This window comes from Tachysurus vachellii, chromosome 5 (genome assembly GCF_030014155.1).
Source record: "Tachysurus vachellii isolate PV-2020 chromosome 5, HZAU_Pvac_v1, whole genome shotgun sequence".
NCBI lineage: Eukaryota > Metazoa > Chordata > Actinopteri > Siluriformes > Bagridae > Tachysurus > Tachysurus vachellii.
Window position 1 is genome coordinate 4,876,235 of NC_083464.1, and position 23,340 is coordinate 4,899,574.

At 38.8% G+C, this 23,340-nt stretch overlaps 1 protein-coding gene across 2 annotated transcripts in view; it reads right to left on the reverse strand.

The window, feature by feature from the left end:
• Positions 1–681: 681 nt before the first annotated feature.
• Positions 682–23,340, reverse strand: part of plod2 (procollagen-lysine, 2-oxoglutarate 5-dioxygenase 2) — a 52,709-nt gene continuing 30,050 nt past the window's right edge. Inside the window, exons 5-20 of one of the 2 annotated variants that reach the window (XM_060869564.1) lie at positions 21,640–21,752; positions 21,326–21,389; positions 20,993–21,090; positions 18,430–18,531; positions 13,850–13,975; positions 13,627–13,748; positions 12,550–12,654; positions 11,524–11,649; positions 10,960–11,101; positions 8,057–8,119; positions 5,631–5,744; positions 5,311–5,376; positions 5,071–5,175; positions 3,694–3,840; positions 3,237–3,362; positions 682–1,648 (exon numbers count right to left, since the gene is read on the reverse strand). In XM_060869564.1, the coding sequence (XP_060725547.1) occupies positions 1,493–1,648; positions 3,237–3,362; positions 3,694–3,840; positions 5,071–5,175; positions 5,311–5,376; positions 5,631–5,744; positions 8,057–8,119; positions 10,960–11,101; positions 11,524–11,649; positions 12,550–12,654; positions 13,627–13,748; positions 13,850–13,975; positions 18,430–18,531; positions 20,993–21,090; positions 21,326–21,389; positions 21,640–21,752 (1,775 nt within the window). In that variant the 3' untranslated portion in view covers positions 682–1,492. The remainder of the gene's footprint in view (positions 1,649–3,236; positions 3,363–3,693; positions 3,841–5,070; positions 5,176–5,310; positions 5,377–5,630; positions 5,745–8,056; positions 8,120–10,959; positions 11,102–11,523; positions 11,650–12,549; positions 12,655–13,626; positions 13,749–13,849; positions 13,976–18,429; positions 18,532–20,992; positions 21,091–21,325; positions 21,390–21,639; positions 21,753–23,340) is intronic. The other variant, XM_060869565.1, reaches the window with a different exon arrangement.

Genomic DNA, 23,340 nt, shown 5'->3' on the forward strand with positions numbered 1-23,340 from the left:
GTTAAATGTCCAATGTTAAACATCCACTGTTAATGGAAACACATCAAGTACATGGAAAGATTTTGAAATTGTAAATGTTTAGCTCTTACCAGGGATCAGAGAACCCTTATATCTAAAACTCTGTGATTGGCCTGATTGTCATGTGATCCAACTTGAAAAACAGATCATTTACTACACGTTCTTACAAATAAACGTAGCTGTACATGTATGTGTATTTTGTATGCACTTTAATGTATACTATTTATATATACTAAACTATTAAACATATTCCCATGTCAATTCGATTAGAGTAATTATTCTCTTCTGAAATGGCAGAAATGCAACACAATTTTCATTCACAAAAAAATAAAATAAAATAATAATAATCACAAAACCTGGGGACACGGTGGCTTAGTGGTTAGCACGTTCGCCTCACACCTCCAGGGTTGGGGGTTCGATTCCCACCTCCGCCTTGTGTGTGTGGAGTTTGCATGTTCTCCCCGTGCCTCGGGGGTTTCCTCCGGGTACTCCGGTTTCCTCCCCCGGTCCAAAGACATGCATGGTAGGTTGATTGGCATCTCTGGAAAATTGTCCATAGTGTGTGAGTGCATGAGTGAATGAGAGTGTGTGTGTGTGCACACAGTGAGAGTGTGTGAGTTTAATTTCTACAAATAAAGTGTGGAATGATTAAAACAAAACAGCTTTTCTTTTTAAAGAATGTCTTCATTTATTACATTTTTTTTTAAACATTTTTTCTTTCAAAATAATTTAAAACGGATGTGGCTGAGGCTCAAAGTTCAGTCAAAATGCAACAACTTTCAGTGAAAGTAAAATATATATCTGACATCTCCAAAACGTTTGATTCAGGAACTGAGGAAGTGACGGACATCTCTTGACTCGGGGTTTACAGTACCGTGTTGTAGGCCAGTGTCTGGGTACATACAGTACTAAGCTTAGTCCTAGTCCAGGACCAAACATTTTCAATGGTGTTTATCATCCATGAATATAATTTAATTCAAACTAAGCTCATGCTGCATCCAGGAAACTTCACACTTCAAGTAAAAATCTACTTAATTTTTCAAACTTTAGTTCAACCGGAATTCTAATCAAATCTGGTAGTCATTTCTCTGCTTGTTTTTTTTTTTTTATATATATATTTGCAGATAAAAAATAAAAAATATATTTCTCTGAGGTGGAGATTAATTAAAAAAACAATAATAATAAAAACAGCACCGTATCAACTACATCAGCAGGTGTTTTGTCTCCTGAAGAATCAGATAAAAAAAGATAAAAATTCTTAAAAAAAAAATCGCTGATCATTTGATAATAAAGGGATGAAATTGATCATTTCCCGTTATTTTTCTATTATAAACACTACTTTCTCACAAAAAAAAATGTGTATGTGTATCCGAAACCGTCCAAATTCATTTTTGAGACACGCAATCTTCCTACACTAAGAACAAAAAGGCAACAAAATAAACAGAATCTAAAACCCGTCCCTCAGAAGAGAAAGTTAAGGGTCGATGAATGACACTGCGATGTAGCGCGTGCCGTTGGTTGTGGGAAGTCCTTCATGAAGATGTGTTAGTCTGCCTGGGTGCATGAAACTCCAGCCTTTCCTTGGAGACTCTATGGAGCAGTTATATCTGTGGAACCTGCAGCCTCCACCCTGGAAGATCAAAAAAAAATGTAAAGGAGAATTTAAGATTTTATAAATGTTTGCAAACAAGATAGCATTAATTAGCATTAAGCTTAATTAGCAGCTTATTTAGCAGAAGACAAAATAAAACAACTCATTCACAACTATATGCATATATATATATATATATATATATATATACGTATATATATATATATATATATATATATATATATATATATACGTATATATATATATATATATATATATATATATATATATATATATATATATATATATATATATTGCACCATTTTAACTTATAAAGTTATTATTATTGCACCTAGTGATCAAAACTCCAAGAAGTGCCAAGAGATATCAACTGGGGTGTGAATCACGTTGCCCCATGCCCAGGGGTTGTTATTGATAGCACCTCCCCCATAGCACCCCCAAACATTTTTTTTCTTAAAGAAATTGTTTAAAAGAAATTAAACAATTAATTAAAAAGAAAAAAAAATATATATATATATATATATATATATATATATATATATATATATATATATATATATATATATATATATATAATTAAAGAAATTCATTATAACTGTGTTATAATTAACAATTCAGTTAATAATTTAAAAGAACAAATGAAATAAAGTAAAAACATTTACTCATTACGAGTGCATAACGTAACGTCACATGACATACTTCACATACTTCAATGCTTGTATGATACGTAGCTTTAGCGATTTCATTTTAGTCACCATCATTGTTAAAGTTTTTATAGCAATATTATTTACTGAACAAACTTTCTGTTATATTGCATTAACCAAATTTACTGTAATCAACTGTAATTTGTTACATTATTAACCAATTACACTATACTATAATCACCATTCATTAGGACTGCTGGGTAGGCTAGGTCATGGTTCGACTTAGTTACGACGAGGTCATCGGATCGCATCTCCTTGTTCGAGGATGAGCTACTCGAGGACTAGCTGTAGGTTAGAAAATCAAACCATCAACATGGTGCAACATGTTGAATCCAACGTGTGTATGGTGTGTTAAAGCGATGTGACATACGGCTAAGTACGGTGACCCATTACGGTGACCTCAGAATTTGTTTCCGCGTTTAACCCATCCAAAGTGCACACACACAGCAGTGAACACACACACACACCGTGGACACACACCCGGAGCAGTGTGTAGCCATTTATGCTGCGGCACCCGGGGAGCAGTTGGGGGCTTTGGTGCCTTGCTCAAGGGCACCTCAGTCGTGGCCGGCCCGAGACTCGAACCCACAACCTTAGGAGTCAGACTCTCTAAACGTTAGGCCAGGACTTCCCCTGTGTTGTCATATACAGTCGTTTCCCAGATTTGCAGTGGACTACAAAGAATTTTCACTCTATAAGAAATTTTGCAGAAGCAAATTGACTACAGTCACCTATAATATAAGCCATATGCATAAATGTGAAGTATTTTAATTTACTGTAATCTACAGTATTGTAGTCAATCCTAGTTTACTCAGTTCAATGTCATTCAAAAATAAATAAATAAATAAATAAATAAATAAATAAAATAAAATAAAATAATAAAATAATAATAATAACAATACCTGGAAATCTTGGCCTTTATGGTTGAGCGCAATGTTGATGGTGAAGGTGGAGGAGTCGTGATGAGGCCTCAGATACGCCTGTCTGTTTGGAGTGTATTTCACTACAAAGTTCATGATAGCGTAGCCCTGTATGAGACACAACACAGGCACACATTTCAAGGAAAGCATTTCATTCGAAGTCTTGTCAAGTGAAAACACGCACATTCCACAATGAACATTATTACAAACATCACCAAAGAATGAGCTCCTTTGTTTTCTTTTTTTTCCCTTTCAAAATTGTCTGTAGACAAAATTCCTTAAGACAAACCGAGCAAAAAAGAGAGCTGAAAGGCGAATGGACAGACTGCCGAGACTCAGAGTTTCTGACTGTCTCACGGATACAGACCTGATTCACTTAACATTACTTTTCAGGGTCAGGAAGAATCTAACAGTGTACGGTGCACACGTGTCTCCTCACCTTGGTGTAATATCCCGAGAAGACCTTGAGCGTGACGGGTGAGATGAACTCTTGGATAAAGTGCAGCCACTCTTTCTCATAGCCGATCTGTCGCATGTGGATGTCGTCGGTGGGGACGCTCTCGTATCCTCCAGCAATACGCTTGTCCTGTGGAGGCATAATTTGCAAAGTTGGACTGGAAAAGATGTCTCTATACGAGAAATGTGCTGGGCATCAGTTATTTTGATTTTCAACTTAAAGGTTATGTTTATATGAACAAAACACTTTACACCATTGTGCTGAATTGAATTCATGAATCTTATTGGTCCAAGAGTGTTGATGTAATTATACATTGCTTGTTTCATGTACTTTCTTCAGCATTAGCAGAAACTATCAGCGGATATTATAAAAGAACGGCATTGAATTATGCAGTAAATAAACACTTTGTTTTTAAAAGCATTTTTAAATTGCTGTGGTATTAGAGGAATAAAAGCTCTATGGGAACCTTTTATAGGAAAATAATCACCTTCGGGGTCGTAACAATAAGCGTAACAAATTTTTTTTTCAAGGCCAAGTTGGATTTTTTTTTTGTTTTTTTTCTTTATTTACATTTTGTTTTTGCTTCTTCTTCATCTTCATAATGATTCCATCATTTTCCTTTTTGCAAAAAAAAGGTAAAATAACTAAAAGGTGCAAAAATGTATATAAAAGAGGTAAATGTATTAGTGTCTATAGTGTATATATATATATATATATATATATATATATATATATATATATATATATATATATATATATATTATAAATAAAAGTATACTGTAATAAATAAATAAATAAATAAATAAATAAATAAATAAATAAAAATGACCATTTAAACAAATGACAAAACAAGTTCTGAATTAATAAAATAATTACTTTTATATATTAATTTTACAATGTTAATTTTACAATGTATTAATTTTACAATGTACTTATTTCTAGGCACAGACTTTACAATACAATACAATAAATATTTTTTTTTAATAAATAAAAATTTTGTTGCTTGTGCAATGAAAACATAATGCTTTACGTTAATCTAATCCAGACACTCCAGCATGTAAAAAATAAATCTATGTGTTATTTTTGTCTCATTTCATTTAAGAACAGAACCTTGGATAATTCTAGACCCACATCAAGCTACATTAAGAATCAATAGAAAAAAACAAACAAGATCCAGATCCTGTTACACAACTATCAGTCATCAGCACTTGCATGAATAAACCCTGCAGTTTAAATACACTTGTGAAAGCCTCAAAACCTCAAAACAACACAGAAACTACCAGGAAAAATAATTTGGTTATTTGAGACTTTCTTGCTCTGATCATCTGATGGTACATGTCAAAACAGAGTACGACTGACCTCATATTTTCCACCAGACCACGTGCCGAAATTCTCCATCTCTTCAACCAGCTCATCACAAGCTTGCTCAGAGAGCACAGGGAACCAAAACACATCTGGACATGGCTATACACACACACATATATACACACACTTAAACACACACACAGAGATGCTGAGGCTTGGCGATTTACATGTAGTAAAAATGTGGGATGTATTCAATTCCTTACATATAACGATGTCTTAGAATCATGTTTCTACCTGTTCCAGATGATTATCTGTGAAGATCTGGGTGTAGTTTGGATGAACATATTTCTCTCTCCAGTCCTAGGTAAAAAAAACAAAACAGATTACTGCTTAATGTTTTGTTAAAGACCCTTAAAGAGGACCCAAGTATAGCTGTCATATTATCTAAACACACAAGTAATCAATCACTAGACAGTCTCCGGCTGTGCATTCCTAACCAATGATGCAGAGAAACGCAAAGAATTAATTAGTTTATATTTCTGACAGCTTTCAGACTTTCTTTCATTCTTTTCATATAAACAGCATAGGATGAGGTAAGACGTATGGACGCTTACCATCGGGTTCTCAAATATTTGCCATAAATCGTTGTTGAAGTGGGACGTGTTGTAGTTGGCCGTAGAAATGAGCCTTCCAAACTCGTGACGGTTTGTAACGTACATGAAAACTCCCTGTAGCATACAAAACATATCATGTTACATTTCAGCCGAAAACAATACGGCCGACATTATACAAACCATCAAGTAAAAATAAGTCAAAATAAATAAACAACACTAATAATAAGATTCAGTGAGAATTTAATAACTATCTGTTGATCTGTGGTAGAAGTGAGCAGCAAGAGAGGTGACGTGAGGTAAAAGTAAAGAAAGGGAATGGTAATAACTCCAGCAATACTGATTCCCATTCATTAAGGGTGCTTTCATATTAGTCCGTTTGAATGGTATCTTTGACATGTTGGTGACTTTAGATTCTTTAGTTAAGTCAAGAATTAATTCAGGAACAACAATAAAAAGAAAATGGCCTGAGAATAACCAAGCAAAGTTGGCATCTCGAGTGTGGTGTGAAAGTGAGCCGACTCTGAACCGACTCGTACTGTGAGACACAAACTGCGACAAGGGGCAGTATTGTAGTGCCGCAGAAGTGTGATGCATTTCTGAATATTCTGACCAACAAACAAAGAGGCAAAATATATGCTGGATGATGTATTGATTATTACAGGGGGTACACTATATTAAGCTCCACCTCTTCTGATGAATTTTGCGTTTTTTACATGGCAAAGATTTGTTCACGGTTTTTCATTCTTTAACTAAAAAGAACTCCGACTCTGTAAACGGACTAATAAATATGAAAGCGCCCTTAGAAGTAGGGGATGATGGGATCTTACATTTATAGGTATGTGAGTCTCTGAGACACTCTCAGTCTACGCTTTACCTGCTCCATTAAAAATGTGTCACTATTGCATTGAGCTATGAGATATCTCATTGAAACCGTCACTGGCACTGGATTTCTGTCTGAGCAGGGGTTAAAGCCTAGCCTGAGATAAGTCAAGGAGTTATAAGCTTTATGTTATTGAGGGCCTAAGGGGTTTAGGAATGGGATGGGGAGAGGGACGAGATATCGCAGGGAATTTCTGGAAGCAAGTGATAATTCCTTGCTTCCTGATCTTTACTTTACTCGCAAAAAGCACTAGAACAAAAAGTCTAGACTAAAACCCAGGTGCTTTCTCTCCAGACTGATTCCCAATCCCAGCTGTAGCTTGTCATCTTTTAGCTAGCAGCATCGCTTTCACAAAGGATTTGCAGCGATTTGTTTAGACTGCGCTCCAAATGATCTCAGTGGTAAACGAACCAGTCGGTGTTTCTGCAAAGCTTCGACTACTAAAACACACTACAATCTAATCTAATTGCATATAATGTCATTTAATGCTATGAAATTGGAGTATTTCCCTGGGAATGCACATTTAGAGACAATATATTTAGCAGGTGTGTAGTGTTGATGTGGTCGGAGCACACAAATTAACATGATGGTCATATAATATGTACTGTGGTCTGGGAAAAGCCATCAGATATGACTTTGGCTGAATTTGAGCAAACAGGCAAATTGATGTAAAATAAATGTTTTTGACACAATGGTTTTATTTAGTTTAGTGTATATATAATGCAGTGCTAATATGCTAGTGTGTGTGTCACAAAACACCAGTGTTGAAGTTCAGGTGTGAGCTCAGTGTTTTATTTTATTCCAGATAATGAAATGTCTCGAATCTTGAGATAGATAGATAGATAGATAGATAGATAGATAGATAGATAGATAGATAGACAGACAGACAGACAGACAGACAGAGAGATAGATAGATAGATAGATAGATAGATAGATAGATAGATAGATAGATAGATAGATAGATAGATAGATAGATCATAAAAAAGTGAATCATAAAGTGATATAGGCAGACAGGCAGATAGATAGATAGATAGATAGATAGATAGATAGATAGATAGATAGATAGATAGATAGATAGATAGATAGATTAAACATGAACAATATGGTGAGACAGACAGACAGACAGACAGACAGACAGACAGATAGATAGATAGATAGATAGATAGATAGATAGATAGATAGATAGATAGATAGATAGATCTAGAGAGAGAGAGAGAGAGAGAGAGAAAGAGAGAGATAGAGAGAGAGAGAGAGAGAGAGAGGCAGGCAGGCAGTCAGGCAGGCAGACAGGCAGACAGGCAGATAGATAGATAGATAGATAGATAGATAGATAGATAGATAGATAGATAGATAGATAGATAGATAGATAGATAGATAGATAGATAGATTAAACATGAACAATATGGTGAGACAGACAGACAGACAGACAGACAGATAGATAGATAGATATTAGATAGATAGATAGATAGATAGACAGATAGATAGATATTAGATAGATAGATAGAGAGTGTATATAATGTAAAGTAATCAAAAAGCATAAGAAAACCTTTGGGGATCTGAGCATATGGAATGATTCCGGAGAAGGAGAGTCTTTTTCTCTGTGTATTGTCTAGAACGAAGGAAAAGTACCATGTAAAATCTGTCAGGTCCATTCTAAACACAACAGAGTTAGACAGAAAGCGACGATGGAGACATCTCAGACTCGAGCACCCTTACAGCAGAGAGGAAGTTCCTCCCTGTGAGAAAGCCACAGTGCCTGTAAACCACAATGGCCTGAGTTTCTCTCACATGCGGGGAGAGATCTAATCAAATCCAATCTATAAAGCGTCACACTCTGCCAGGCTGAGAGTGATGGAGTGATTTAACTGAAGCTGATTGAAGGAGACGGAAGCACGGTTATGAAATCGGTTCTGGATGATGTCAAGGTTTTGTGTTGTTTTAGGTACCAACACACACAAGACAGTCACCAGTTATTAACAGATCTACTCATTTCATTGGACTTGTCTTGTCATATATTAACCATTTGAAACATGTTGTCTGTATAAAATTTGTCCCAATTCTTTGGACAGATAATGGTTATTGGCTGTGGTGGTTCATCTCTGAGGAAAAAAATTGTCTGTTAAGTTCTAAGCTGAACCCTGGAGGACACTCCAAAAGAGACAAACCAAAGAAGGAACCATCTTTTATGAGGAACCATCAAAAAACCCAGTTAGAATCTGAAGATGTTTTTTTTTTCAGAAGCAAGAAGTGGAACTCCTCAGCATTCAGAAATGAATGGATGGTTCTCCATAGATTATTCTAGGGTTCTAATCATCCTCAACAGGTTCTACATGGAACCATCTTTGATATAGAAGCTCTCTATTATAGGGTACTATATAGAACCTTTGCTGAAAATCCTTAAGAATTTCTACACGATCGCCTTTTGCAGACACTCTTACCCAGAGTGACATACATTTTGTTTATACAACTGAGTGTTAAGGGCCTCGCTCAAGGGCCCAGCAGTTACAGCTTGGTGAACCTGGCATTCAAACTCAAAACCTTACAATTTTTAGTCCAAACCCTGGTTCATGGTTCTGGCTTTATTATATTATTCTACCTGGAAATTTTTGTTATAGAACTGAAATCTTTTGACATAGGAGAGAAATCCTCTGTCATACAATTATGCTTGTGACCTATATGGGTTCAACAGCGGGGACAATCTAAGTAACGCTTTAGAGTAATATATCGTCGCTGTCGGGCAGAAACCTCGTATGTACAAATTTTGTCAATTTCATATTTTTTCACATATCGATGCTATTGGTCAGTCCCCATGTGGGTCTGTTATTTTTACAAGTTATTAACCAATCTAAAGTCTTGAAAATAGCTTGAGCGCAAATCTCATAACTCCATTGGACACTTCAACTGTCCACCTCTTCCTCACTCCGCGGGAGAGCTTCGCGGCATATTTCTCCTCAAGAAGAGTCGCAACGAATCAACACGTCTTCTGAGGTAAATGTCTTCAAAACACTGGGCTCAAAGAAAAAAAAATCTTGACCCCCGCTAGTTCTGGTGCTCGTCTGAGGACAGGAATTTAGTGCAAGACAATCCACTGCAACGCGGACTAAACCCTGTGCACTGCAGAATAGGTACGCCGTTTTTTTCATTTCCTGAAGAATAACGGTTTTGGAGATACGAGGATTCCGCCCGACAGCGACGATATGAAACTACACCAGGTTACGTATGCAGCAAAAGAGGATGAGATGCTGCAACACGACTGACACTATGGGAACATTCATACCATCAGCCATAACGCAGTGTCATTGTCCTTTGAAAGGGAACTTATTTTGGTTTGTCTCCTTGGGGAACTCTTAAAGATTTCTTGTTCCTATCCGAGTGTTCAGAGTGGAACCTATTTACACTTTTCTATTTACAGTTTCTCTGGGATTCAATGGACAATCTCCAAAATGTATTCTGAACCTGACCCTTACTACTGTAGGTCTAGGCTACTAGACAGGGTGTAGGTAGTTGAGAACCCTTAACACTCTAATTCATGATCCTAAGTGTACTGTATGTATGGTTTGTATTGCAAAGTCAAGTTTCTGTTAAATAACTCTTGTTTCTGTCTTAAAAAAAATGACTTGACATCCTTCAGAACCGTACTAGTTAACAGGTTAATGCGGCAGTAGGGAGGGTTAAGCAAAAGAGGCTCAGAATGCCAGCTGGACATTCCCATTCTCACAGGTATAGCATGGAAACATTGGCACAAACAAAAAAATAAAAGTCCTCAGACGCAACACGAAACGTAACATAAACACACAAAGTTCATGCCTCGGACACAAACAGCACAATTTGTAAACTCAGTTACTTGCCAGTTAATTCTTAGCCACAGGAGTGCAGCGGATGTTTAAAGGCAGTAAGAAACATTACATTCGTAAACTAACACTGAATAGTGGACGGTTTTAGGCCTCATTTATCAAGCTGGATATGAAAAAAAAAATCTATGGATAAATCATTCACTAAAATTGCTGACTGAGTAAAATCATTATATCGTATAATGAATTAATTTTTAATGAATTACTTTTCTATACAGATTACAACACCAGGTATAAATCACATGTTTACCTGAACGGACATTCTGTAAAATTAATTTCGTATTAATGCCTTAAAAGGAAGTGTTAAAAAAAAAACTATAAACGACAACGCATATATTCCAATGTCACAAAAGTAATGGCACCCTGTGTGTCTATTGTAGCAGATTGTATTGCTGCAGCGACTGAGCTATAAACCGAACACACCCCATGTTCAGGAGCCACTATTTCACATTTTCACAAATTTTTAGTTCACACTTTTATTTACTGAAAGATTGCTAAATGAGGCCTACTGACATGAGACTACTATCCTAATATTGTTTAAAATACTCCTAGCTAAGTTTAATCCTTGTATTGTAAGTTCCTGTGCCACCGTTCTCACCAACTCCCTGGCGTTTCTACACAAAGCCATGTCAGGATCGAGCTTCTCCAGGACGAAAACGTTCCTCTCCTTCAGCTCATTCCTTAAAGTCTCGCCTCTGATGAGGTAAACATGGGCCATGTACGGAATGTTCCACACGCCGCTGTTGTAAAAACACACAGGGAGATTTCAATACCACTATAAATCACATTGTTTGATCGCAGGCCGGCTTTTCATTTTAATCTTCTCAACTTGTTATTTGTGTTGTATGGACCGAGTCCATGGTTGTGTGCTGGTAGCAAAAAAAAAACAAAAAAAAAAACACATGTTATCCATTTCCCTCATTCGGTCTGCGGTAAGATTGCATGACATAATCAACAATTATCGTCTTCCCAACCCGCTCCTATAAAACTGCCCGTGGGTGAGGCTTGCCAAATTTACTTGGGCAAAGTGACTTGAATTGAGTCGAGCAGGAAATATGTCACTGCTTTTCTACGTTCTAATCGTAGAACGTTGTTAAAGACCACAGTAATCTGGTATAAATTTCTGTAATATAGCTTAAGTCTTTCCCAAAAGTTCACTTACACTCGCTTCCCCTGCACAATGTCGACGTAGTCCTCGGAGCGGGCGTAATAGCCATCCAAGCTCAGCGCTCCCCAGAAGTTGGACCACAGTTTTCCGTGACGAGTGACAAGAGGGCCAATTATTTTTCTAAAGGAAAAGAAGACGACAGAGGCAGCCAAAGGTCATGTGTCAGTCGGGATAAAAATCAATGCCATTTAAATAAAAGCCCGGTAATGATCTGACCTTAAAACACTGAAATATGGGACCTGAAAAGGTGTGAAGGTGTGAATAAGTATGTTCATTTTACTAATCTAGGTATTTGCTGCCACTGTTGGGCCCTTGAACAAGGTCCTTTACCCTCCTTGCTCCAGGGGCAATGTATAATGGCTCACCTTTAGCTTTCACCCCAACCTCCAAAGTTGGGATCTTAGAAGAAATAATTTCACTGTACTATAATGTAAATGTCAGAAATCTTCTTCTTCTTCTATTTGATATGTCCAAATATCAACAAAAACATATTTTAAAGGGAAACCGCAAATTTTCATCTGCCACAACAGCTTGACACGTTCCCATGATGAATGTTACCACGGTGAGGAAAACGTGCAATTGGAAAAAATACCCTTCAGCAAATTATAGTCCATCTTCCAAGCGAGTTTCCAAGCGAGACAAAAGGTTTCTAAATTTGCCGTTTCCAAATTCGGTGCATCATTCAGCGGGAATTTCTCAGAGCTTCTTTAAATATCTGAGTATAGGTTACTATATGGTGATATAGATATAAGGTTATATATATTACATGCTGGTCAGGAAGCTATGCTCAGGAATATTTGTGTGATTTTTTTGTACTATTCCACACTGTTTAATGGGAGTCTAGACCTCGGACAGTGCGAATCTTCAAACTTTCTCTACAGTCTGTTGAGGTAACAGGAAGCAGGGCGGGTGCACTTATTTTTGGAAGGTAGACACAATCCTGTGGTTTCAGCAGTTTGAGTCATACATTTTCTTCTGTTAGAGGAAACCAAGACGACTTGTGCGGATCAGGAGAATTACCTGTTTTGTTCCATGAGCAGCTTCAAAGTCTGTCGGTTTGTGAGCATGACGTCGGTGTCGATGCTGAAATAGTAATCACACTCAGGATCTCTTCGACACAAGTCCCTGCTCAGAAACACAAAAGAGCCATTAGGTTCGATTCCCTCCATTTCAGCAGATCTTCTTCTGATATGCTTCCAAACAAACACGCTTCATGCCTGGACAATGAAAGAACCTTTGCTAGATTAAGTTTTATGGATGACTTGAAAGCCTGTAAAGCTGCTACAGGTCACTTATGTTACGGAAGCTGGAGCTAAACACACTCCATATGGCTTCCACAACTAGGATGTTATATGAATTAAACTGCTGCACCTGTACAGAGTGTGAAGCTGAGAGTGTGTGTGTGTGTGTGTGTGTGTGTGTGTGTGTGTGTGCGTGCGTGCGTGCGTGCGTGCATGCGTGTGTGTGCGTGTGTGCGTGTGTGTGTGTGTGTGTTATAGCATATGTAAAAGTGGGAAGTCATGGCCTAATGGTTAGAGAGTCTGACTCCTGACCCTAAGGTTGTGGGTTCAAGTCTCGGGCCGGCCACGACTAAGGTGCCCTTGCGCAAGGCACCGAACCCCCCCAACTGCTCCCTGGGCGCCACAACATAAATGGCTGCCCACTGCTCCGGGTGTGTGTTCACTGTGTGTGTGTGTGTGTTCACTGCTGTGTGTGTGCACTTTGGATGGGTTAAATGCAGAGAACAAATTCTGAGTATGGTTCACCGTACTTAGCCGTATGTCACGTCACTTTCACTAAAAGGGTGATTAATTTTAAATATAGGTAATAATATAAATGTCATTTCCTTCAGATCTCTGCATACAGACAAGTTTTACACACACACACACACATGGTACAGCTTTGTGTTTCAGTTAGTCAGATTGCAGTATGTTGAGACAGAAGAGATTTAGTTTGTTCTGGTGCTTGAGGACATTAAAGGATCTTATTTGATGCTTAGCTAACTCCTTTCAGACTTATTATACATCAGCCTTCTTAATTATCATATCATTTTAAAATGTTGCTGTGATAATATACAGCGTAAACAGAAAAGCTTACATTCCCAGGTTCCTTGCTTCTGCTTGGCTCAAGATCTCCTCAGGACCAACAACCTTAATACTATGGAAGACATTTTTGTTCTCCTCCCAGAACGGCTGTAAGTGCTTCTCATGGTAAACCTCCTAGCAGGACAGAGAGGGGAAACAAGAACAATGTCAACAGGATCATAAACACTAGCATGTAGCTGTAGCTGTTCTCAGATGGAATGTAGGTTCATTCTTACACTGTTATGAATGAAGATATCCAGTTTATCTTTGGGATAATCCAGAGTCAAGAGCCGCTGCAAGAACTCGGGAAGAAACGGGGTGGGCTGTTCGATAAACACTCCGATCTGTACTCTTGGATATTCCTGTTTGGGGAGAAGAGAAACTGTTTAGTTGTAATCTTAAAAAAATATACAGTGATCCCTCATTTATCGCGGTTAATGGGGACTGGAACCCCTCGCGATAGGTGAAAATCCGCGGAGTAGGAGTGCAACCCCTAGGAATTTCCGTATATGTGTGTGTGGGTACCAGAATGTTTAAAATATGTATATTTATACTTTATATATATATTTTATTTAAATCTATTTAATTATAAAACCTTAATATTATACATTCACTCACACACATATATTTTACTTAAATCTATTTAATTATAAAACCTTAATATTATACATTCACTCACACACATATATTTTACTTAAATCTTTTTAATTATAAAACCTTAATATTATACATTCACTCACTCACATATATTTTACTTAAATCTATTTAACTATAAAACCTTAGTTTGACCTTTTCAATTATGGTCATAATCTTCCTCTTCCTCTTGGGCTCACTAGTGGAATCTTTTGCACGGCGCTTAGGAGGCATTGTAAGGGCTTAATGAAAACACAATACGCGAGACACAGTTGACAGTGTGAACGAGAGCGGTGAGATACAGTACAACAAGGGAAGAAGCTGTGAGAGGATGCGATGATGCGCAGCCAATCAGTTCAGATCTCGTGCAGGGAGCCAATCACGTGCCTTGTCTGAGTGCCCGTGGGTATGTACAAAGCCTCTGAGAGAGTTTCTCTCTTTGTCTGGCATCCTGGGAAACTGTTGTTATTTTTATTTTTCGATGAATAATCTTTAAAAAATCACAGATGCACTGAGGCCGCGAAACTTGAACCGCGAAACTTGAACCGTGAAGTGGCGAGGGATTACGGTAATGACTAAAATGTAATTTTTTGTTGTTTATCGTCATGTCGTCATTACAAAACAGCTCCTTGATTCTGATTGGTCATAAAGATGCTCCTTAATTTTCTGTAACTGTTAGCTGGTTATGTTAATGCGCTTATTCAAATCATTTCTATAGTATTCTAGTGTTTCTAAAGTATAGATCAGTTCCATGTTATCACGGAAACTATTACAGATGTTCCATAAAAATGACAGCTGAAGCAATTCTGTCTCCAGAATCATTATTCCAACCAGCTCAAGTTTTTACCACAGCAAAGTAACAAGCTGCGTTTTTTATATTTATAAAGTGGTGTAACTGTAACTGGATAAAAAAATGATTAAGATTAATTGTTATTTTCATTGTTGGCTGCAGCATGAGATACAAGAAGCACTTAAGGATTCATTTAATATAACTTTCATTTATTCATTCATCTTCTACCACTTATCCGAACTACCTCGGGTCACGGGGATCTCAGGCGTCATTGGGCATCAAGGCAGGATACACCCTGGACAGAGTGCCAACCCATCACAGGGCACACACACACACACTCATATTCACTCACGCAATCACACACTAGGGACAATTTTCCAGAGATGCCAATCAACCTACCATGCATGTCTTTGGACTGGGGGAGGAAACCGGAGTACCCGGAGGAAACCCCCGACGCACGGGGAGAACATGCAAACTCCACAAACACAAGGTGGAGGCGGGAATCGAACCCCGACCCTGGAGGTGTGAGGCGAACGTGCTAACCACTAAGCCACCGTGCCCCCCTTTAATATAACTTCATTCATTCATTCATCTTCTACCGCTTATCCGAACTACCTCGGGTCACGGGGAGCCTGTGCCTATCTCAGGCGTCATTGGGCATCAAGGCAGGATACACCCTGGACGGAGTGCCAACCCATCGCAGGGCACACACACATTCACGCACGCAATCACACACTAGGGACAATTTTCCAGAGATGCCAATCAACCTACCATGCATGTCTTTGGACCGGGGGAGGAAACCGGAGTACCCGGAGGAAACCCCCGACGCACGGGGAGAACATGCAAACTCCACAAACACAAGGTGGAGGCGGGAATCGAACCCCGACCCTGGAGGTGTGAGGCGAACGTGCTAACCACTAAGCCACCGTGCCCCCCTTTAATATAACTTAATAAACTAAAAATAATTAAATAAACTTCAGTGTTGGAACATTAAATCTGCTATATTTTGAGTGGATCTATTATTTATATTACTTCACAGAAGTAAAGGTACCAAACATCATCATCATAATCTTCTTCTTATTATTCATCTGGTAGCCTAGTGGTGTAAAAGTAGTGAGATTGGAACTCAGGGCAGACCAAACTGCCACTTCTGGGTCCCTGTGCAAGGCCCTTAACCCTCAATTGCTCAGCTATATGAATGAGATAAATGTAGGTCACTCTGGATAAGGGTGTTTGTTTGCAAACGTTGATGTTTCTTCTTCTTCTTCTTCTTCTTCTTCTTCTTCTTCTTCTTCTTCTTCTTCTTTTTATTATTATTATCATCATCATGCGGAATTTCCTGAACTCATCTTCTACACATGATCTTCTGTGTTAGAAGCGTAATTTTATTATTTCATATTATTATTATATACTGTATGAGTTTTAAATGCATTAAATATATTTCCCCAACCTCCACTGCCAGCAGCTTGCAGTTAATGGGTCAAGCAGCAGGCCAGTGAGAGTCTGTCTTGGGTGAGGGTTCAAATCCGCTTTCCCATGACACTTATCTAAAGAACACATGGGGCGATCATTCCCGCTCTGGAACGTGGCATTCAGCCAGGATGAAATGTGTGATCAGCTGCCTCCACATTCCCTGAATAGTGGGAGTGAGAGAATGGCCAGAGCTGAAGCCAAAGACTGTGTGTTACTTACACAGCAAGAATGAGTGAAAGGGAGGAAGAGTCTGAGGACATGCTGTAAGACTTTCCATGCACCGCATGTAAGCTCAGTAATTCCGTTAGGATGACATGATACAAGGACGTATTTAATGGCTGTGTGCTCGTCAGCTCGAGACATGGACTCGACACTTGAGAAATACATGAATATTTCTACCAATTCGAGTGTTTGTGCTTATTTGTTAGAAAAACAGACAGCAGAAAATGTTCACATAAAATTACCGAAAACTGAAAGACAATCACACGGATAAAGAAATAATTACAAATCTTCACATTCACATAGACAGTGTTGTCTAAAAGTGAGAATTTGTAAAGCACTTTAACAACTGACATTGTCTCAAAGCAGCTTTACAGAAGCAAAGAAGCAGAATAAAAATTTAAAAGATTAATATTAAGGTTGTATTTATCTATAACTCCCTATCACCTCCCTGAGATGATATGAGGAAGAAACCTTAAGAGGAACCAGGACTCAGAAGAGAACTTCATCCTCATTTGGGTGACACTGAACAGGAAATAATAATAAGTAAATGTAAATAGTGCTCCTAAGGAACTAACAGGTCAGAGTCATTTCTGAGATCATTACAGACTTAACACTAATTCCTTCCTGCAAAAATCTTCATAGTCTTCAGACTCCTGTGTATGCATAGGTGGTGTGGTGTGGGGTGAAAATAAATAAATAAATTCATTCATTCATTCATCTTCTACCGCTTATCCGAACTACCTCGGGTCACTGGGAGCCTGTGCCTATCTCAGGCGTCATCGGGCATCAAGGCAGGATACACCCTGGACGGAGTGCCAACCCATCGCAGGGCGCACACACACACACTCATTCACACTAGGGACAATTTTTCCAGAGATGCCAATCAACCTACCATGCATGTCTTTGGACCGGGAGAGGAAACCGGAGTACCCGGAGGAAACCCCCGAGGCACGGGGAGAACATGCAAACTCCACACAAACAAGGTGGAGGCGGGAATCGAACCCCCAACCCTGGAGGTGTGAGGCGAACGTGCTAACCACTAAGCCACCGTGCCCCCCTTAAATAAATATATACTATATATAAATAAATAAATCATGCTGCTAACTAACCAACAATCATTTTGTCATTGTAATTAGTCTCTTATCGTCTTGAATTATTCTCTTGCACTCTAAACATATTTACCACAAGCCAGAGTTTAACTGTGCTGCACTACTTCACCTTTCAGCCGGTGCCATGTGGCAGTAATTACGCCACCCTGAGCAACTCAGAGGTTAAATAAGGAAAAAAAAAAGTACCAGACACTACGCAACAGACACAACAGACACAGACAGCTGGCTTGCTGATAAGCCTCGAACTGCTCCTTTAGCAACTGCTAGCCAGACCAACTGCTGAAACTTGCCCTGTGTATGAAACCCTTAAAAAGTGGCCTAGCATTGGGTGACACCCATTTAAGTAAACGCTCTGTAAAAACCAGAAAGCCATTTCATGTACCACAGAAACACAGGGTTTCCTGTTCCTAGAGTCAATTCTCCAGACACTGTTGCTGTTGTTGTTGGATGTGATGACAGTTCTGGTATATCTCGAGAACGCTCCATGTCCCTGGATTACTCCGAGTGTAATGTACACACTCCCGAGGATGAATATACAATCCTCTCTCTCAGTATGTTTTTAAAGGAAATCGGACTTTTTGGTACTTACGGTGAGTTGAGACAAATCCAATATGTCTTGGTCACAGATGGTACAGCCTTGTTCGTAGCTCCAGGCATTTGGGACATAATTAGCCAAGTAGTTCAAATAAATCTGAGAAAGAAAATTGAAGAATTAGTTGGGAAAATTTTGTCTAGATAAACACGACGAAGCCGAATATGAAAACAGCATCTATGTTAACGTCACTCTTGGATACTAGAAGTTTTGAATTTGAATGCTTGTAGTTCCAATGTCAAGAAGCATAAAAAAAAACACATGAAAATACATATTTGAGACAATTCTCAAATCTCCCAAATGAATTCTACATCCTGTATCTCATTTCCCTTGTCTTATTTCAGCTTTTATTGCAAATGTTGCTTAGAGCTAATATTGTTTTAAAGCAGCTTTACAGAAATTCAGATGTAGATTTCGATCCCTCATGAAAAAACTAGAGTAGGAAATTATGATGAATACTCCCTGAGACATCATGAAGGTCACAATGGAACACATTCCTCTTCTAGATGACACCGAATTACATGAAACTCACTCTCTCACTCATTTTCTACCGCTTATCTGAACTACCTCGGGTCACGGGGAGCTTGTGCCTATCTCAGGCATCATCGGGCATCAAGGCAGGATACACCCTGGATGGAGTGCCAACCCATCGCAGGGCACACACACACTCTCATTCACTCACGAACAGTGGGGGAGGAAACCGGAGTACCCGGAGGAAACCCCCGAGGCACGGGGAGAACATGCAAACTCCACACACACAAGGCGGAGGCGGGAATCGAACCCCCAACCCTGGAGGTGTGAGGCGAACGTGCTAACCACTAAGCCCCCGTGCCCCCATTACATGAAGCTAAATCATTATAGTATAAAGGCAGGTCTGATGGCACTGTAAAAATAAGTACTGGTGTGATTTTTTATGATTACAGCATCCCCTTTACAAATCCATACTTATCTTCATGCCAAGCTTTTGATTTCCATTGGACTGACTGATAGAGGCTAAGTAGAGCCTGATGGAAAGGATCTCCTGGGTTCCTTAGCCAGAACAGCAGTATTCAAACCTTGTGTGTGATTAGATTAGATGCTGGATGTGGACAGATGCCAGGAAGACATTACCACACAGATTTTCACTACTGGAAGCAGTGCTGACAAACTCTAAACAATGAATCCTCCACCCAGTCTAACAACAGATGGATAGCAGATGCAAGCGTTTGCAGAATTTACGTCCAGTTAAGCTTGTTTGTGTTAAAGGTAGTCCCAGATTTGAATCCCGCAACCACTCCACATAAACATGACCGTATTAGGAACTGGGATATTGTGATCTGGGCTTCAATGAGGTCAACAAGGGTAAAAGGGAAACTGAGAAACTCTTGTTGTTTATAAAGTGGCTGGAGACATAAACCAGACGGCTAACTTCACGCCCTGACAATAGCTCATTGTCGCTTCTGCGTACATTTATAGGATATTGGGTGTAGTTTCTTGATGACCCTGAGAAATACAAACTGAGGTTCATTTCTAGGTCGATGATGATTAGTCATTAAAAGAAACACATTAAGATGTTTAAACGTTCGGAGACGATGACTCAACCTCAAGCAGGGTTTGTTTAAGTTATCATGAAGGCCATGACAGAGGAAAAATAAACATAACAGTTGTCTGGTAGATAGAGAAGGTGGTGAGGGAGGATATCCTTCTCTATGTTCCCCCAGTATTTCACAATAAGATTGAATTCTTGGCTTACAACTTCAACATTTGGTCAACTATCAGCTGGATTTTTTGGAAGCATGTACAGTACACCCACATCCCTGTGAGAAATCATATGCGTCCAAATTCTTGGCTATAAAGCTAGTGAAATGAGCACAGCTTGCCAGAAAGCCTAGCTGTTTAGGGATATACATGTCAGACATGACTGAGTATCCACAGAAAATGTTGTTTAACTTTTTATTACACATACTGTACACGTTCTGAAAGCTGATAATTAAGTCTGCTTTCATGCTAGAGTTTGCTTCTACAGAGAAAAAAAACAAACTAGCCACAACAAGAACATCGTTTTTCTGGATTGCCTACGATCTTTGAGCTGACTTGACTATCACACAGTTAAAAGCACAACATAATATCACATACTGATGAACATCACAATAAATGTGCAATATTAAATTTGTGCATTATGTCTTCAGTGTAACCACTACACTTTTTATACATTTTTGTTTTTGTATATACTGTATATTATATTATGTCTTTATTCTTTATTCTTTTTATATATTTTTGCTGCTGTAACAGAGAAATTTCCCCATTGTGGGACGAATAAAGGTATATCTTATCTTATCTTATCTTATCTTAATTAACCTCCTTATTTTGGAGGTTTGGAACAAATGATTTGTTGAAACCTAGTCTGGAGTTACGATAAATAACTCGACTCCATACTTTTCTTAATATGTTTTTTCATCCCCAAAACAAGTTTTGAAATGTATTTTGGAAACTTCACTGTAAATAAAAAAGGCATCTAAATTGGATTGATGGATTAAAAAAAAAAAAAAAACACGTGAAAACAGCATAAAAGCTTGCTTACTTTGGTGTTTATGTTGCCATGGATGACCACAGGAAGACTGTCGTGGATGATGTTTCTGATCCGAACTCTCTCGGTTCCAAACTTCATCAAAACTTCGTCTATAAAGAAATAAGACATGTTGGAAGAAATCACAATGTCTTTAAACTTTACTCTGACATCAGTGTAGCCAAAAGAAGCACTCTGTAGTAGTATAAACAATAGAGAGAGGTAGAAATAACTCGAGCAGGCCACAGACGCTACAGAGCAGTGTATCGGTCTATCACTACATGTATATCCAGGCTTAACGCCAAGCCTTTTTTAATAGATGTAGGAATTTTTGGTGAATTGACTCACCCACTGCTCCGTTTAGATTCTGAAATATCTGGCACTTGTGGTCCAGAGTCATATTAAGACTTTCCTAAAAAAAAAAAAAAAACAACAAGAGCAATGAAGAAAGAGCAGGAACAGAGTGACTATACGATCCTTTTTTTTTCTTGTGTAAAGTGTATTTTTGTCCTGTGTGTTTGTTTTCAGCGGGTGTGACGTGTCGTCATGCATGTTATAGTAATGTGTGGTTAGATTATGAGCTGGATTATAGTCTTAGCAGCATCTTTCACTAGCTCTGGATTTACTCACACACAGAGACACACACACACACACATACTCACCCTCTGTAGCGGATCCACATAGATCTTCGTGTAAAAGAGCTGGTCGTCGTCGATGTCGTGTAGCTGCCACTGCTTGACAATCTTATCGATGTACGGGGCGAATCCGATAAAGCCTGGAAAACAACATTGCAGATTTTAAAACACTCCATAAAAGAACGCGTGAGAAAGAGGAAAAGAGTGAGCTATGGTCAGAAAACATTGTGGTTTCTATATGTCTGTAATTTTCGGTGGTGAAAATGCTTCAGCCTTGACGCACAGCTGGCTCTGGGCCTGAAGAAACCTCTGCAAGACATGGGCTGGGACACGATGTGAAGGTCTTTGTGTGTGAGAGTCCGGCGATCTGCTCGGAGCCTCAGCTATTTAGCCTCAATCATGACCTGAGTGTTGTTTTCCTCGGGAACACAGGCTGCAGAGGAAAATTGCAGGGTTCGGGTATGCTGTGGGTCTCTGTGCCGTTCAGGACCCGTCATTAAGACGTCCTCGATGCCTTTTACACGCAGCACAGAGTGGAATGAAGAAATGAGGAATGAAAAACAAGGGCGGAAATAAACAGAGAAAGGGAAAGCTTACTATCTCAAAGACCCTTATTTAGATTATCCCTGGGAACCAAAACGGTCCTTAAAGTGGCTTCTTCGAGTCTAAACATCTATTTATGAAACCGAACGTAACCGACATGACAGAAAAGATCAATATTTCATTTTCATTCTGGGGTAAACAGAAACCCACTCTATATTCAGAGGAAGCCTTCAGGTCAAATAAATGCAACAAATTACAAAGTCCTTCAGATTTAGAAACATCTATGACTGAAATATTCCTTTTACCTCAAATAACAACATATTTTTGTACTACGCTACACGGTGTTACGCTTTTCACCGTGTACTGTATGTGTAGAAGCATGAGAAATAGAGAAAGAGTTTGATTTTCTTCTGTGTACATTTACATTTATGAACTAAAATAGATTGACTTTTTTTTTTTATTTATTTTTTTAATCTCAGCCACAACATTGTGAAATTGTCGCAGCCACCAAAAAGAAGAAAATTACATTTAAAAAAGAACTGGTGTAGAATCACAGGGGATGTTTTACCTTACGGCATCTGATTACAAACTGATTTAGTCACACTAGACACGATCAGTTTAATTCAATTCAGTTCAATTGAATTTGTATAGTGTAATGAGGAGTCGTAAGGCAGCAAACAATCAGAAAACTAACACACAGGAACAGAATCAAAACTGGAACTAGGAAATACACAAGAAACGCTCAGAATGATCGCCGAAACAGATCGAGACTTCGCACCCCCGTCAAGTTCAAGTTCAGCCTTTATAAGGAGTGGCTGATGAGGAACAGGTGGTGGTGTAATCAGTGTCAGTGATAGATTCTGGGCGGTGTCGTCCGGAAGAGCTTAGTATTCTGGAGACGTTTCTCTCGGTGTGCTGACCGTGACATATAGACATTGCCCAGTTTAATAGAAATATTCATTCATTCATCTTCTACCACTTATCCGAACTACCTCGGGTCACGGGAGCCTGTGCCTATCTCAGGCGTCATTGGGCATCAAGGCAGGATACACCCTGGGCGGATTGCCAACCCATCGCAGGGCACAAACACACTCTCATTCACTCACGCAATCACACACTACGGACAATCTTCCAGAGATGCCAATCAACCTACCATGCATGTTGATTGGAAACCCCCGAGGCACG